Consider the following 15,433-nt stretch of genomic DNA (forward strand, 5'->3'; position numbering starts at 1 on the left):
TATTTAGTCTACCCAATTGTTACACATAATCCCTTGGATCTTCTTTCCCTACTGCTATCAAATAATAAGTTATATATTAAGTTGCTTCATTATAGAATATATTTTCTTTAGAAGAAAAACATGTCATTTTGTTATATGTTACACCAATACCACAATATTAATAATTATTACCATCATAGAATAAATTAACTACTTCACATATTTAGAGATTTTTATAGTGATGAATCTTTAATAAAAAAATTTACTATGAGATCTATAAAGAGTATTTAAAATCTCAAGCTGAAATCTATTAGCAAAGTAAATATCGAATGAGATGTTAACCGGTCTTATATTCTATGTGACATTAAACCACTTGCTAGAAAAAATAGTATAAGATTAAAATAAGATATTTTACTGATGACACCTCTCTTCATATTACCGAGGAGCTAGTTTAAATAGCTGAATCAAGAATTTATATAAAGTTCAATTTTAATTTTCTTAAAAATAGAGTTTAATTTAAATCGGAATAACAGCAATTGAATGAGCTCTGAATCGAAAATTAGATAGACAGATAGAAGATTAAACCGATTTTAAAAACATGTAAGCTTTCTATTATAGTTAATTTTTTTCAAGTTGAAATTGTTAACGGATTTTACTGGTTCTTGTTGAACTTAAATATAATTCACCGAATTTGTTGATTTTCATTTCATATTCATAACCTATAATACATTTATGTGAAATTTAAAGGGGCTTCATATAACACTGCATAACAAGATTTATAGGACATGTTTTCTAGTGCTTTCATGTTACACTAAAGTGTCCAAAAGCAATAGTGTAGATTCCCTTAAAGGCATAAAAAATAGCGATAGTAACAGTAAAGCAACTTACCAACACTATAGCAGCTTTGCCCCTACATACTATATAGTGAAGAAATGAATATGTGCCTTACTTGAACAGTCTTTGTTTTTGGAGACACAAAAAACTGTACTTAGATCCTTGGACATCGTGTCTATTCAAGGAAATACAAAAAACGAAAACCTTTCAATCTCACAAGGTTCCGTTATATTTTGAGCAAAAATTTAGGGTGATGGAGGTTGAGTTGGGGCTGAAGATCACAAGAACCCAAGATGATAACACTTCCGTTTCTGATTTCCAGTTTGCCAAAGACAGATCTGGACCTGTCTTCTTTTCCAAAGAATCTGATTCAAAGCTCATCCTCACAGCACATCTTAAAGGTTTCTTCAGTCTTGTGTAGATTTATGTTAATCTTTTCTTTCTGTATTAATTAATTAATATTGTTAATGGTGATGTGCAAGTGCAGGGTATAAGAAAGAGGACATTGACATCAATATCAGTAAAGATGGGAGTGAGATTTGTGTGAGTGGGGAGAAGGAGGTGCAGGAAATGCAAATGATACCGTTCAAGAAAGAGATGAAAACCAAAGGGTTTGCGAAGAAGTTTAGAATCCCTGAAGGGGTGGTTTTGGATCGGATAAGGGCTAAGTATAAGGAAGTGGATGCAGTGTTGACAATTGTGATGCCAAAAATGGAATTGGGAAAAGGAATGAGAGAAATTGAGGAGGTGCTGGAAAGAGAAGAGCCAGAAAATGTTGTGGATAGCGTGACGCCAGAGCCAGAAAAGATTGAAGAGGAAACAGCTCCGGTGAAGAAGCCCAAAAAACCATGGACTCCTTGTCCTCCTTTCTATTTTGGAGGATCAACTTTGCTTCTCACTCTTCTATTTCTTGTAATGCACTATATTAGAGCCAGAAAGAATTAATCTTTTTCTTGTAATGGAGAAATAGAGTTTAAGTTTGCTCAGGGATTATTTATCTTAATTTTTCAGTGTCTCCACCTATAAAGTATTATTTTTGTGTATCTACCTATATATAATTATGAAGAGTACTACGTAGTTTAAGTTTGCCTTGACATTCAAGTTCAATCATGGCAAACAAAAAACTATAGGTGGTCCAATCCAATGAATCGTTTGTTTATGAGATTCTGACATTGTTACAAAAAACTATGGGTGGTCCAATCTTGTGTTTGTTTTGAGGTTACATGAAATGTCCTCCCTTTAAAATGCACTTCCAACCAAATCTTTATTAGAGTGAAGTATAAAATTAAAGTACACTATATATTTTTTTTTTCTTTCGAGTTTATATGCATCATTTAAAATTTTATTTCAAGAAGGAACATAGTTATATTACATCACGAGACAAATATTTTTAAAGTTTAAGCAAATAAATAAAATAAAATTACGATTATTTTAGACTTCTTCATTTTCTCACTATTCAATATGGGAGGAATAAATGTTAAATTGATGGCACATTCCAAATTCTATCTTTTTTCTGAAGTTGTCTTCAATGAAATTCCTGATTGAATTCTCGGTATCTTTTTAATGGAATGAAACTGAGTCTTATTTTGCAAAAAAAGTAACTAAATAAAATAGTTTAACTGAAGTGCCATAATCACACATTATCTCAAGTTTATTAACTTCTATAATATTTAATTTAAAAGATATGGATATAATAATTTCTTTCTTATTAAAAATGTATTACTCTCCCAAAGTCAGGGATGTGAAAAAAAAACTCGTACTCGCATGTAGTTATCCACGAATAAAACCCGCAATAAATAAAAAATAATATTGAAAATGAATATTCACAGGTAACAGGTACGAGTATTTTTTATATCTGCATATTAATAGGACGACGGGTACAAATATCATAGTATTCGTACATGTAAATATCTGTTTCTGCTATACTCTAATTTAAATTAAAAAATTAAAAAAAATGATTAAAACATTAATACATTGATTTTGAATTGATTATTTTTTATCAATTGGTTTTAAAAAATTTGCATTTATTTGTAAATTATCATTCAACACTATTTAAATGCATTATTGTTTAAAATTTATAAATGTTATGCATTCTATTTTTATTTGAAATTATGATTAGAAGTTATTATTAAATATTAATTTTTTCTTTTTGTAAATACTTGTGAGTACTCAAAAATATTCGTAGATATTAAAAAAAATGTAAGTATCCGTAACGAATACCTGAACGACATATATGAATACGGGTACAAAACAAATTTTTGATTTTTGTCCAACAGATAAAGTATGAAGTTACTACCCTGACATCCTACACAAACCATGAAAATTAAATTGTAAATAACATGAATGGTTGAAATAATTTTTCTCAATGGGTTGCATATAACTGGGTACTAAGTATAATAGGCCCAATAATTGACCCAGTACACCATTACATATTAGCTGCCCATTGCAAAAGCCAACCACTACGTTTCTACAGCAAAAATGACCCAAAAAAGGGTTATTACTGACTGAAGTCACAGTGCTAGTGCATCTTCCTCAAGTTTGCTTAATTTATTAATTTATTTAGTGGGCAGGTAATGAGCATTTTGAGAACATTGATTAAAGTGAAGAAATAAAATCAGAAATTAACAATAATTTAATTATACATATATTAAAGGTTTACATTTTTTATAATTTTACTTTTTTACTCTTTCGGATTTGAACGAGTAGAGGTTACTTTCTTAACAAAAACAAATTGAATTTTTTTTCCTCTTTTTTTTATCAGAACAAGTTGAAAATCTACTTGAAAACAAATAGATGAGTTTCATTTAATTGTTAGTGACTTGATAACCCATTTCTATCTTCTAAATTCAAGTTTTACTATTAGAACAGAATAATATTAATATATATATATATATATATATATATATATATATATATATATATATATATCACTTTTCACTTTTCACATTCATTTATTTTTTTATGACATGTATCAAATAATTATTTAGATTTTTTTTCTTCCTAAAAGAAAACCAGCCATCTAAATCAGCTCTCTTTGGACGTTATACAAGTTCATCCAGTGAAGCATGGATACCTCCAACTTGAGATTTCATAAAAAATCGACTAAGATTGTTGCTCTTCGGGGGAATAACAGGTTTTCAGTATATGGAAATTTTGTTCTTGTTTAGTCAGGCTATTGTGGTTAAACCTTCAAGGAATTTACTTGTATATGTTTAGTTTATAGAAAGATTATGTACGAAAATGATTACTTTTCATCATTTATTAAATTGTTATCATATTTGAGATCCTCACATATTATATATAGTCATTGTTTTGATAACATGTCTCAATAATAGATAAGGAAATATTTATTTTCAACATACTTCAGAGGAGAGGAATTCTTGTGTTAGCTGGTTCACCAAATATGAAACTTCTAATTATGAACATGAACCTATTTTTGTTTGGGAATCTTATCTCGTTGAAATTAGCATTACTTTATTTCCCAGTGTCACTGGAAGTTTGTTTATGAGAGAAGTTGATTAGTTTTCTTTTTATATTTATCAAAGTTAAGAATAAATGGTATTGTAATTTACATATACTTTCAACTCACCAAGAGTTTTACTATTTCTCCACATCCAAACGCCACATTTTAGAGTCATGTGATGTTGTTAAAGCTAATTTAATATCATAAAAAAGTAAAAAACAAAGTGCGAAGTATAATACATGACACTAATATTAGTTACTTTCACATGTTGAAACATTTCCTCAAGAGTGTAAATTTAAATAAAGTTTTCAAATAAATTTTGTATGTGACCACAAGACAACACTACACATTATCTCTAATTTTATCTTTCATGACAGTACTAAATATATTAAGAATATTTGTCATCCCATAAAACAAAAACCAGGGTATTAAGATATCACCACTAAATTGGATAATCAATTATATATGCAACAAGTTGGACTCATTATTTTTAGGAGATCAAATCTCTTCTATGTACTATATTGATTCATCTTTTTTTTCCATAGAAATAAAACATTGTTGTTTCATAAATACACAATTTTAGTTTAATGTTTGTCTTTCTCTTGGAGTTTAACAATTTAAATCAGAGTATATCACAGTTAAATGTCACAGTCAAATTTGTTAAGTTTATATTGTCATCCGTTATTGGATTCTCCAATTTCATGTTTAAAATATCTAATTCTTAAATTGAAGACTGTTTTAAAAATTTGACATCAACTAAAAATAAAACCGAACTATATTATATAAATATATACAAATTTAATGTAAACTTCACTTTCTAAATTGATATCAAAATCATACAAAGCTTATATCATGTTAAGCGTGTCTCATTTTTCAGGTTATAATAATATTAAATGAGATCCTATTTATGTTTAAATAATATTAATGAATTTACTTGAGTACAATGATGACACGTATATCTTCAAATCAACATTTTTATTAAACCAAAAGGTATATCCGATTCTAACATTTTAGGTTATGTTGTTTTATCGTTAAAATGGAGATTATGGTATACGTAGTTATAGAAAAACGAAAACTAGATTAATTTTTATGAATATATTTAATATAATAAAGTCTTACTGCAATTTTAATGTTTTTTTTTTCTCTTATGTATTATTCATGGTTAAGAAAACTAAAATAGAAAGAGAGTTTTTTGGAGATTAAGGTAGAAAAAATAATTGGTGTTGAGTAGTTCTTTTTTGACAACTCGTTGAGTAGACTAATTCATCAATTGTCCAACTACCATATGCATGAGAAGCTCTTAGGTTAGGTAGACACAAAGCCATCTTCTAAAGCAGACGTTGTCACTTAATTGCATGCTACTACATCAATTTGCTATAAATATAAGGGCATACCTTCAACTTTAGTCATTCTATTGTATCTCAGAAATTTGTTCTTTTATCTAAGACTAGATAACATAATCAAAAGCAAACCATTTTCCTTGATGTATTCATATTGCATTGAGCTGGAAAGAGAATAGTTTGCTTCTGAAGCAAAAAATCGTACATTCTTCTAAACCTAGGCACAAGTTGCAGACATAGCATGTGCATACAGATAGATAAAGATAAACTAGTAGAAATCATCATGAAGACACTTAAAAAGACATAAAATAGATTGTAATTATTTAACAGTTGAAAAATATTACTTCGATGACACTTAAGAGATATAAAAATAGATTGTAATAATTCACGTAACATGAGAAACAAAATTGATGTTCAATGGAATAATAACAACAACGTAATGTGACATTGCCTTACCCGCTGAATCAAAACTATGATATTTTCCAGCAGAAAAGGAGGGAGAAGCTATCAGAAAACCTTTCAAACACTTCCAAGTTCTAGCACAAATGTTACATCCACATCCACAGCCGATTCCTGATGACTTTAAGAGATGTCATAAAGATTACATTGACCAGCGCTACTGTCACTGGCTCCAAATTCAATTCCGGATGGCAGTAACCTAGTCAAAGTCCACCAAATTCAACAGACAATTCAGACACAGATAACAGATTATGTTTGTGAGATTCCCAATTCAATATGTAATCGTACAGTGAATGCTTAAGGGTGACAGACTGGTCTGATTTTAACTGACTAACCCAAATGCTATTGCAAAATCTTTGAGATCGTATTTTCCTAACACGGGTCAATAGAGCAGAAAAAAAAGTACTTGACCAACATCAATGCCATTCTGAATTCAAGCCCACAAATGATAATGGAACAAAAAGAAGACTTAAGCATATGAACGGCATTGTCTTTTTCTACGTTTAGCACTTTTATAGTTTAAAGGAAACTAAACAATCCTAAGACTGCAAAGGAAATAAAGATTGTACCATAATTTGGTCTTCCAAACCAAACACAGATGTTAGTATATTAACCAAAGGGATTTCGCTAATACAATCAGGGTGAAGCAAGTTACAGCGAAATTTGATTAGACAAAAGCAACGTTACAAGACAAAAACAAGAGGAGAGGAAAACAAAGCATAGATCACAATGATCTACTTCAATATCCTACATTCTATACATTTTATATGATTTTTAAATACAAGAATCCTTCCCCTTGCCATTTCCTCGCGGGTATAATCTTCATTTCAAATTACCAGACTTTCATTTGCCACTTTTTATATCCATTGGTAATTGGCTTCTTCATTTAGTAGTATTGTATTTCCATAGAAGCAAAATTAAGTTATCAGATCATCTCAACTTGTATTTGATTACAGCACCCACAAATAAATGATGCGGGTAACAAGTTATTCAGCATAGGTTGGCCTACCAAGAGAGTCAATCCCTTCTGTTCGACTGCGAACAATTTTATGAAAAACCTGCCTTACTTGGCGCTCCAAAGGGTCCAGCCCGTCTTTCAAAGCATCACAAACTTGTGAAACGTCCTGCACTATCTGCTTAACCTCCCGCTCTTTGTCCTCTGTCAACGGGAAGATCACAGAATCAGACAATTCATTCATCGATCTAGCACATTTCTCAATCTGATGAATCTCCCTGAGCAAGCCACAGGAATTCTTGCGATCCCTCTTCTTTGACTCCTCCATGATCCTTTCGTGAAGAGAGAGTAATGCAGCAGCCCAAGAGAAATTCCTGGGAATGGTAAAGTGGACATGTAACCCGCGGTCCTGGCACGGAATTGCTGCCACAAGAGCCCACATAACAAACAACAGGACTGAATTCATGATGAACAACGTCATTGCAATTCCATTAGAAGCCACAAGATCATTTGCCTTTGGTGGATTAATGCTGTTCCCAATTGCTTGGAGCTGCTTGGCAGCAGACCAGGTCCGAGAAACACTCCATGAAAGCGATCGAAAATGTCCTAAAGACCGATGATGATAGCCACTACCGCTACTATGACTGTGACCATGACTATGGCTATGATGATGATCTTTATAACCAGTGTTGCGGCTAAAGGACCGGTTTCTATTCGCCATTGAGGCATTGGAGTCCTTATCATCGAGCATCCCAATTGCCAAATCAGCGAGGGCCTTCCTGGCTCTTCGAAATTGGCCCTCGCCAATGCTCCTCTGATTTCCCAATGCATAGACAACAATCTCTAACAGCTTCTGCCATTGGCGAATCTGCTCAATCCCATCACGAATAGCGTTACAAACATCCAAAGCCTTGACACTGCGGTCAAAGTAATCAGTCACCATACGATCCAAGGGGGGTCTCAACGACTGTGTCTTCTGGGCGCAGACAATGGCTCTGAATTCCTCTTGGCAACTCAGGAAGCAATCAAGGAGCTTCCCAACCCATGAGAGGGAAAGCAAATCATCATGGGCCACCGAAGAGAGTTCCAAGAACCGGTCAGTGACGTGTTGCTGAAAAGATTCCATCTCAGCCTCAAAGCTTGACCCCTCCATGGAAATGGAGTGAACCTGTTCGCGACGAAGACTGAAAAGTGCACGGCCAAAATGGGTTAAAGAAGCAGGAGACGACCCTTGGTAGTCCGTCGCGGGCATTCTCGGAGACAACGCAACTTACACAAACTCACTCAATCCTCCTCCAACACCTGTCTCATGAACCGAGATACCAAAAATCCAAACAAGACCAAATGTTCTCTCCAATTTTAATTCACCTCACTTTTAAAACCAGAAATCAAAAACTCAAATTTCACACACTCGATTCACAAAGAAACCGATACCCCCCAAAAAAGAATAATAATAATAACAATCTCGGGCTTAAAACTTCTACAACTTCAATTTGAAACCCAGGAATTGAAAACCCAAAATTTTCCTAGAAATTCGAAATTGAACTTCCTGAAACTAAATAAAATCCCCTCCAAATTGAAATTGTAGTCACTCCGATTGGAAAACCCAGAAGTGACAACCAAATTTGGGTTTGAATTTGAAACCAGTGAAACAAAAGAAGAGGGAATTGAGAATAAAAAACACAAGTCAGAATATTTCAAAGACGGAGGGAGAGAGAAGCAGAAAAGGAAGTGAGAGAAAAAGAGAGAAATGTGGGGAGAAGTGAGGCATGGAACCCTAGTAGGAAGGTGAGGGCTTATATTAGGGACAATTGGTCCGCGTAACACGGTGGTTGGAAAATAAAAACAGCGAAATGCGCAGAAACAAAAAACGAACTCACGAAATAAAAAAAGAAAATCTATTTTCCCGGATTAGTAGTAATAGAAAAGTTTAGGTTTAAATCCATGGTTAATTAGTGAAAATTTTAAGGTTGAGAGAGAAGTTTGAACGCGCACCCAACACGTATCGGACACGCTGGCAAGAACCAAGATTCTTAGTTAGTGGCGTAGATCCCAAGGAACAAGTACGGATTATATATTCGCCGTTGATTTTTCAAACAGGGACGTTTCTGTTATCACCCCTGTACGACAGCACCTGAAGAAGGTAAACGAAGGGTTAGGTTAACGTCCCAGCCTTTTCTTTTTCCGAAAAAATTTTAAAAAAAGCTAACTTTTTCCTAAAACAGTACTTTACTGTAGTATTAAATAACAGAATATTTAATGTGTAAAAAAAAGATAAAAATATTGATAGACAGAATATGTGGAAAAATAATAAGAATATCTTAGAAGAAAATTTAGAATTTTTTCTATTTAATGATTTAAGGTTAGAGTTTGGAGCAACCATACATGCGGCACCAGGTGGAGGAATGATGGGATTTGGTGTCACGTTGGGTCCAGAATGCAGTCATTGGGATCTGTTACCATCAAAGACTTCTGTGCACTCTATTTATTTTCCTTTTAAAAAAAACTTGGATAAATGTATATGTAAATTATTTAAAAGTTAGAAGGAATGGAGAAGAATAACCGAGTATTATTGATTAATTAAATGTTTTCAGAATATGGATAACATTTATGTAAAACTTAAACTTCAATAACAACATTTATGTAACAGTTTATGACACCAGCAGGATGACTCATCTTTTTTTTATGTTATCTTTAGAAACTGATTATTACCTAATATAAAACAAAAAGGTTGTCTACTAGTAAAATATAAAGTTGAATATTTACTTATGTTCTCATTTTTCTTCATTTTTCTACTAACATATTTTTATACTTTCTCCTTTCATGAGAACGAGTTTAGTTTTTAAGATTTTCATTTTTCAAAATATTATTATTATTATCATATTAAACTAAAATTAAGTCATGATATCTAATAAATATTTTTTAAAATTAAATTAGGCAATCTATTATTATTATTATTAACAAACTACTATGTTTATATTCAAATCTACTTTTTTCTGCACAAAAAACATTTTCTTACTCTGAGTTTTAGCAAATTTTAATGTTTTAAAAATTTCAATACTGTAATAAAATTGCTTTTAATCCATATAGTCAAATATTTCTATATATTATTGTTAAGTTTGTTGTTGCCTTCAACAATGCAAATTTTTTTTTCTAAGCATTTAATGCAACAGTATAACAAGAATTGAAATTCAAAATGTAGAATAACCTATAATTTATTTCATGTGATTGATTGATGATACAAAAATAGTAATGTAATATTTGCCTTTTTTACGTTGTAGATTTTCCAGAAAATAAGCAATGGAAAGAAATGTAAGAAAGTGTAAAGAGAGGAATGGGTTTGTGAGAAAAGACGTGGCTGAAACAACCGAGTCTACGATGGCGCGTGAGGGACTGGGTCCGTTCATTCATACTTAATTTTTCGCTGCTTTCTAGAAAAAAAAAAATGAAACTCCGAAAAGACTAATACCAAGAACTTTATTTTAAAAATAAATAATAATTGATTGAAAGGTTCAAAAGTGCAATGTATGTATTGAGATTGTAATTGATGGGTGCAACCAATGGTTAGTATTGTTTGCATTGGTAGCTATGATGTGACACTCAACTCGCTTCCATCATCATTTTTTTTTTATATGCATATATCAATATCTCTTTATTTTACTTTTTCCTTTTAGATAATGGTGTTTAAGTCATGACTTAGCCAACCACAAAGATAATACATCAACTTTAGCTTACGTTATCTTTTCGTAACAAAATTGCAAAATACTTTTTCATCACTAATTACTCGCCACTATATTTTTTATATAAATTATTTATAAAACAAAAATTCAATTAAAATATATAATTCAATATTGTCTATAAATATATAAATAACAAAAACATAAGTTTCTAAATAAAATATTTGAATAACCTTTTCTTGTAGATTTTAACTTTTGAGTGAACAAAAATTCATTTAAGCAAACTTTGACTTGTTTTTTCAAGTTATATATATGAAACCTCTTTTATTTGAAAGGTTTTTTTATTGAAAGAAAAATATTGTTTGAAAAAAAAACGTTAAACTTAATTCCTTTTTTAATTATATATATATATGAGAAAACACAAACCTCTTGTTGATTAAACGAAATAATTTAACCATGTGTTTAGAAGAATCTAACTACCTTAATTTAAATTATTTTATGTTGCTTCAACTATACTATTTTTTTTTCTTTTTTTGCATGAAATTAGTCATGAATCTAGGTAATGACTAAAAAATAATGAAAAATATTATATATTTAAATAAAAAATATTTTTGCAGGGTTGAAAAGAAAAAGAAAATCATATTTATAACAAATAAAACATATTTAAAAAAAATTAGTTGGTAGTAGTATTTAAGTTTTTAATCTTTGCTAAAAGAAATTACTTAAACTTAATGTCTGAACACGGCCTCTTTGTAGGATTATTTTGAAAAGGGTTAAATATGTTTTTGGTCCCTCAAGTTTGAGCAAAATTTGGGTTTAGTCCCTCATCAAAACTTTTGACCAATTTAGTCTTTCATCTTTCAAAATGCGTGAATTTAGTCCTTTTAACCAAATTTTGTTAAGTTTAACTGACATTTCAAGTGCATTTCATGATAGTATTTAAATTATTTATACTGTTTGACACATTTTTGCTTCAATATTAACTTAAATACTATCATGAAATGCGCTCGAAACGTCAGATAAACTTAACAAAATTTGGTTAAAAGGACTAAATTCACGCATTTTGAAAGATGAAGGATTAAATTGGTCAAAAATTTTGATGAGGGACTAATTTTAAATTTCGTTCAAAATTGAGGGACCAAAAACATATTTAACCCTTTTGAAAAATATATTTATGAAAAACTACAAAATTTGGGGCAATGAAAAGAAACAACAATCCTTCATCCTGAACACTATAAAAATAAGAGAGTGGAAAGAGCAATGATTAAGCCAATTGTCAGAAAATTTGTTGATTTCTCAACAAATACATCTTGAGAATGAGAGAATTTAATGAAAAAGTTGCTTTCAGTAATGTCAGTAGAAAGTGAAGTCTTTCAGGAATGAATGATATCAACATAGACAAACTAGGGTTTAACTAATAATTTTAAAACCTTCTTACCCAATTAAACACGTCGGTATGTATGCAACACACTCTTTTAATTGATTTACTGATTTGATATTTATTTATTTCATTATTTTCACAATTATATTATTAATATCAGCTTAATCTGCGTTGCGATACTGGTTTGATTTAAATTTTGTGATCAAAGTGACATGCAATACATTCTATAGAATATATTGCAGTGAAAAGTTGTATTGTAATTCAATTATATATAATTTGCATATATTAAAAACCATTCAATTTTATTATAGTTGTTTTCAAAACCATGTTTATACTGTTTTTGAATAAATTATACTATTTAAAAATATAATGACAATCTGCTATAAAATACTAAAGTTAAACATATGCATATGATACCTTATAAAACTTTTTTTGATGCTCTGTAATATTAATCTAATGCTAAAATATATTAAAGTTTTTGTTTTATTAAAAAATGTTTTCGTAAAAAGAAAACTAAGAAAAGAAATTTTATTGGAAGAGGAAAGAGGGCTGATATCTATGAATTAAAAATATTGAGACAGGGACGTTCAACTAGCTCTTCTGACAGTTACCATCTACCAGCAAGCTCGTAGTTGTTGTTGAATGAAACCTTATCTTTATATATTTATTTATGCCAAAGAAAAAAAGAAAGGGATTAAAGAATAGAATGGAGCCCCACAATTGTAAGATGGAGAAGCCAAAAACATTTTGTTTTACTTTCATGCTCTAATAAAAAAAACCTTATTAATCAATTTATTAAACAATCTCACGTGTGGGTTGCTCTTCCAGATAAATTATCCCGACTTGGATCTTGAATTCAGTTAAAATATTAACTATAAAGATAAGTTTCACATTAAAAAAATTATGAATTTGATATGATAATATATATTTTATATAGGACACAAATATTTTGACACCGCATTTACTTTTATTATTATTTTTTTACTTTTAAAAATAAAAGTTACTTTTTATTAAAATTATTTTATTTTTATAAAATTTATCAAATAATCCTTAAATAATGTCGAGCAACATTTTTTTCTTAGATAAACATAGTATAATATTTTTACATAAGTTAATTTATGTTTTATTAATATTATATCTTTCCTATTAATGTTTAGTTCAAAGATCTAATAAACTAAACCTAAAAATGGATTGGTCTACATTTATAATCTCAATGTATTGTAAGACTCGAAGGTAAAACGGTGTCCCAAAATTTATGTCTTGCACATGCACATGTGTATTCAAAACCAAAGGGTTGGCATGGACTTTGAATACCCTTGTTTTCCATTTTTTATGCATGTAGATAAAGAAACATCAATAATTATCTTCCATCGAAAACCTGAGTTGTTTTGTTTCACATATGTGGATGGCTCTTCAAATACTTTATACACAAAAATAAATATTAATATCCCTTATCAAATATTAACCTTATATTAGAATTGTATGAACATACTTTAAAGTTGAATTTTATAAATTTATAATGTAGAAGTAATTTATAAATATTTTTCTCCTTTGTTTTAAACAGAACAATAACCGAGTTTCAAATTGAATAATAGGTTGAATACGATCATCTAAATAATACCTACTAATTGAAAGTTGAAAATTTTAAAAATATAATTAGATCAAATAGTGTTTTGTTTGATCAATAATTGACAAATATTTATATAAATATTAAAAGACATTTATTAAAAATGCACAATATACTATTTAGGGAAAACTTTTGTAGAAGCTTCTCATGATTTAAATTCAAACTATAAAACATTTTACAGTAAACTGTTTGGTATTAACTAAAATTCATTAGAAGTTGAACTGTCATTAGAATCAATTATAATAAATAATAAAAGTAACAATAAAATTTACTAGAAAATGTTAAAGATACACGAGGCTGGTCATTCAGTTGTGGTCCTAAAACGAAATTAATGAACACATGATGACAATGAGACTTATCCACGTTTTTTTTTTCATTTTCAATGGAACACTTTTTATTTTCCGACCTTTCTGTTTTTCTAAAATCTGGCATAAAAAAAAAAAGAGAAAAGAAGTTGAAAGATTTATTTTAGATATAAATAAAAGTGATGTTAATCTTCTCCCTTATATATATATATATATATATATATATATATATATATATATATATATATATATATATATATATATATATATATATGCATCTTTTTATATGTGGTAAATCAATTAGGATTTTTTTTACTGTTTATTTTAGAGTTAAATATGTTTTTTATCCTTTAATTTTTATTAAAAATTAAAATTAATTTTTATTGGAAATTTTGAACTAAGTTAGTCTCTTATCTTTATAAATGTGTGAATTTAATCTTTTAAACCAAAATTTGTTATTTTTTAAGTTTATTTGACGTTTCAAATGGGTTTCTCAAAGCGAACATGTGTAAATAAACTAAAATACTATAATAAAATATGTTTAAAATATCAAATAAACATAATAAATTTTAGTTGGTTAAAAAAACTAAATCTACGCATTTACAGAGGTAAGGGACTAAATTAGTTCAAGATTTTCAAGAGAGATTAATTTCAATTTTTATTGAAAGTTGAAAGATAAAAAACATATTTAATCCAAAATTTTATACTCTATTTTAAAATTTATGTTATTATTATTATTTCCTTAAACTTCTATGTTTAAAAAAGAAAATATGTATCACTTAGACTGTGAATTAATCATGATATTTTATTTTTTATTAGTGTTTCGGGTGTAGGGACCAAGCGCCTACTAAAGAATCTCTTCAAGCTTACTCTACTATCCACTGCGACGATAACTCCGAGAAAATCCACTCCTTAGCTCGATCGGCTGGGATGACGATCGAGGTACCTGTCTAAAGGGCTCCGATGCTTAAGTCAGTAAAAGACCGATCAGTGTATCAATATATCTGCTGCAATAAATGCAAAATTAAGATCCTCACCAACCTACCTTTGGGCCCTATTTATTGTTTTCGGTGTGGGCCTGTGATTAGGGTTTCTTAATCATGGCCCAATGACTCTTTAATCAAGATTACTGACTCGTTTAATGTTAATTAACCCGATTGACTGGTTATTTGACCGTACAACTGATGGCCGCTTGACTGGGTTAGTTATACTGTTTGTTTTTAACAAGTGAACGATTCGTGTATGCTTGATCGACCGACGGACGCATGTGGAGGATTACACAAGTCTAAAGAAATTGATCAATTTGTCATTTGTTATGGTTAGGTTCTATTCCTGTTTGTCCGATCGACCGATATGTCATTTAAGGATCGCTCGATTAGGTGTTACCTGTAACATCCCTGGCTACCCTTCTCC

The 15,433-nt window shown here is 29.9% G+C and overlaps 2 protein-coding genes across 2 annotated transcripts; one reads left to right on the forward strand and one right to left on the reverse strand.

The window, feature by feature from the left end:
• Positions 1 to 933: 933 nt before the first annotated feature.
• Positions 934 to 1,900, forward strand: LOC114192529 (18.1 kDa class I heat shock protein). The gene is made up of 2 exons (XM_028082277.2): positions 934 to 1,214; positions 1,301 to 1,900. The coding sequence occupies exons 1-2, from the start codon at positions 1,067 to 1,069 to the stop codon at positions 1,756 to 1,758; spliced, it is 606 nt and encodes a 201-aa protein (XP_027938078.1). The 5' UTR covers positions 934 to 1,066; the 3' UTR covers positions 1,759 to 1,900.
• Positions 1,901 to 6,717: 4,817 nt separating this feature from the next.
• Positions 6,718 to 8,839, reverse strand: LOC114191110 (plant/protein (DUF793)). The gene has a single exon (XM_028080286.2). The coding sequence runs from the start codon at positions 8,280 to 8,282 to the stop codon at positions 7,062 to 7,064; it is 1,221 nt and encodes a 406-aa protein (XP_027936087.1). The 5' UTR covers positions 8,283 to 8,839; the 3' UTR covers positions 6,718 to 7,061.
• Positions 8,840 to 15,433: the final 6,594 nt, after the last annotated feature.

The sequence above is a fragment of the Vigna unguiculata genome, chromosome 7, assembly GCF_037176805.1.
Source record: "Vigna unguiculata cultivar grain cowpea cultivar isolate G323 ecotype 2 chromosome 7, ASM3717680v1, whole genome shotgun sequence".
In the NCBI taxonomy this organism is placed as follows: Eukaryota; Viridiplantae; Streptophyta; class Magnoliopsida; order Fabales; family Fabaceae; genus Vigna; species Vigna unguiculata.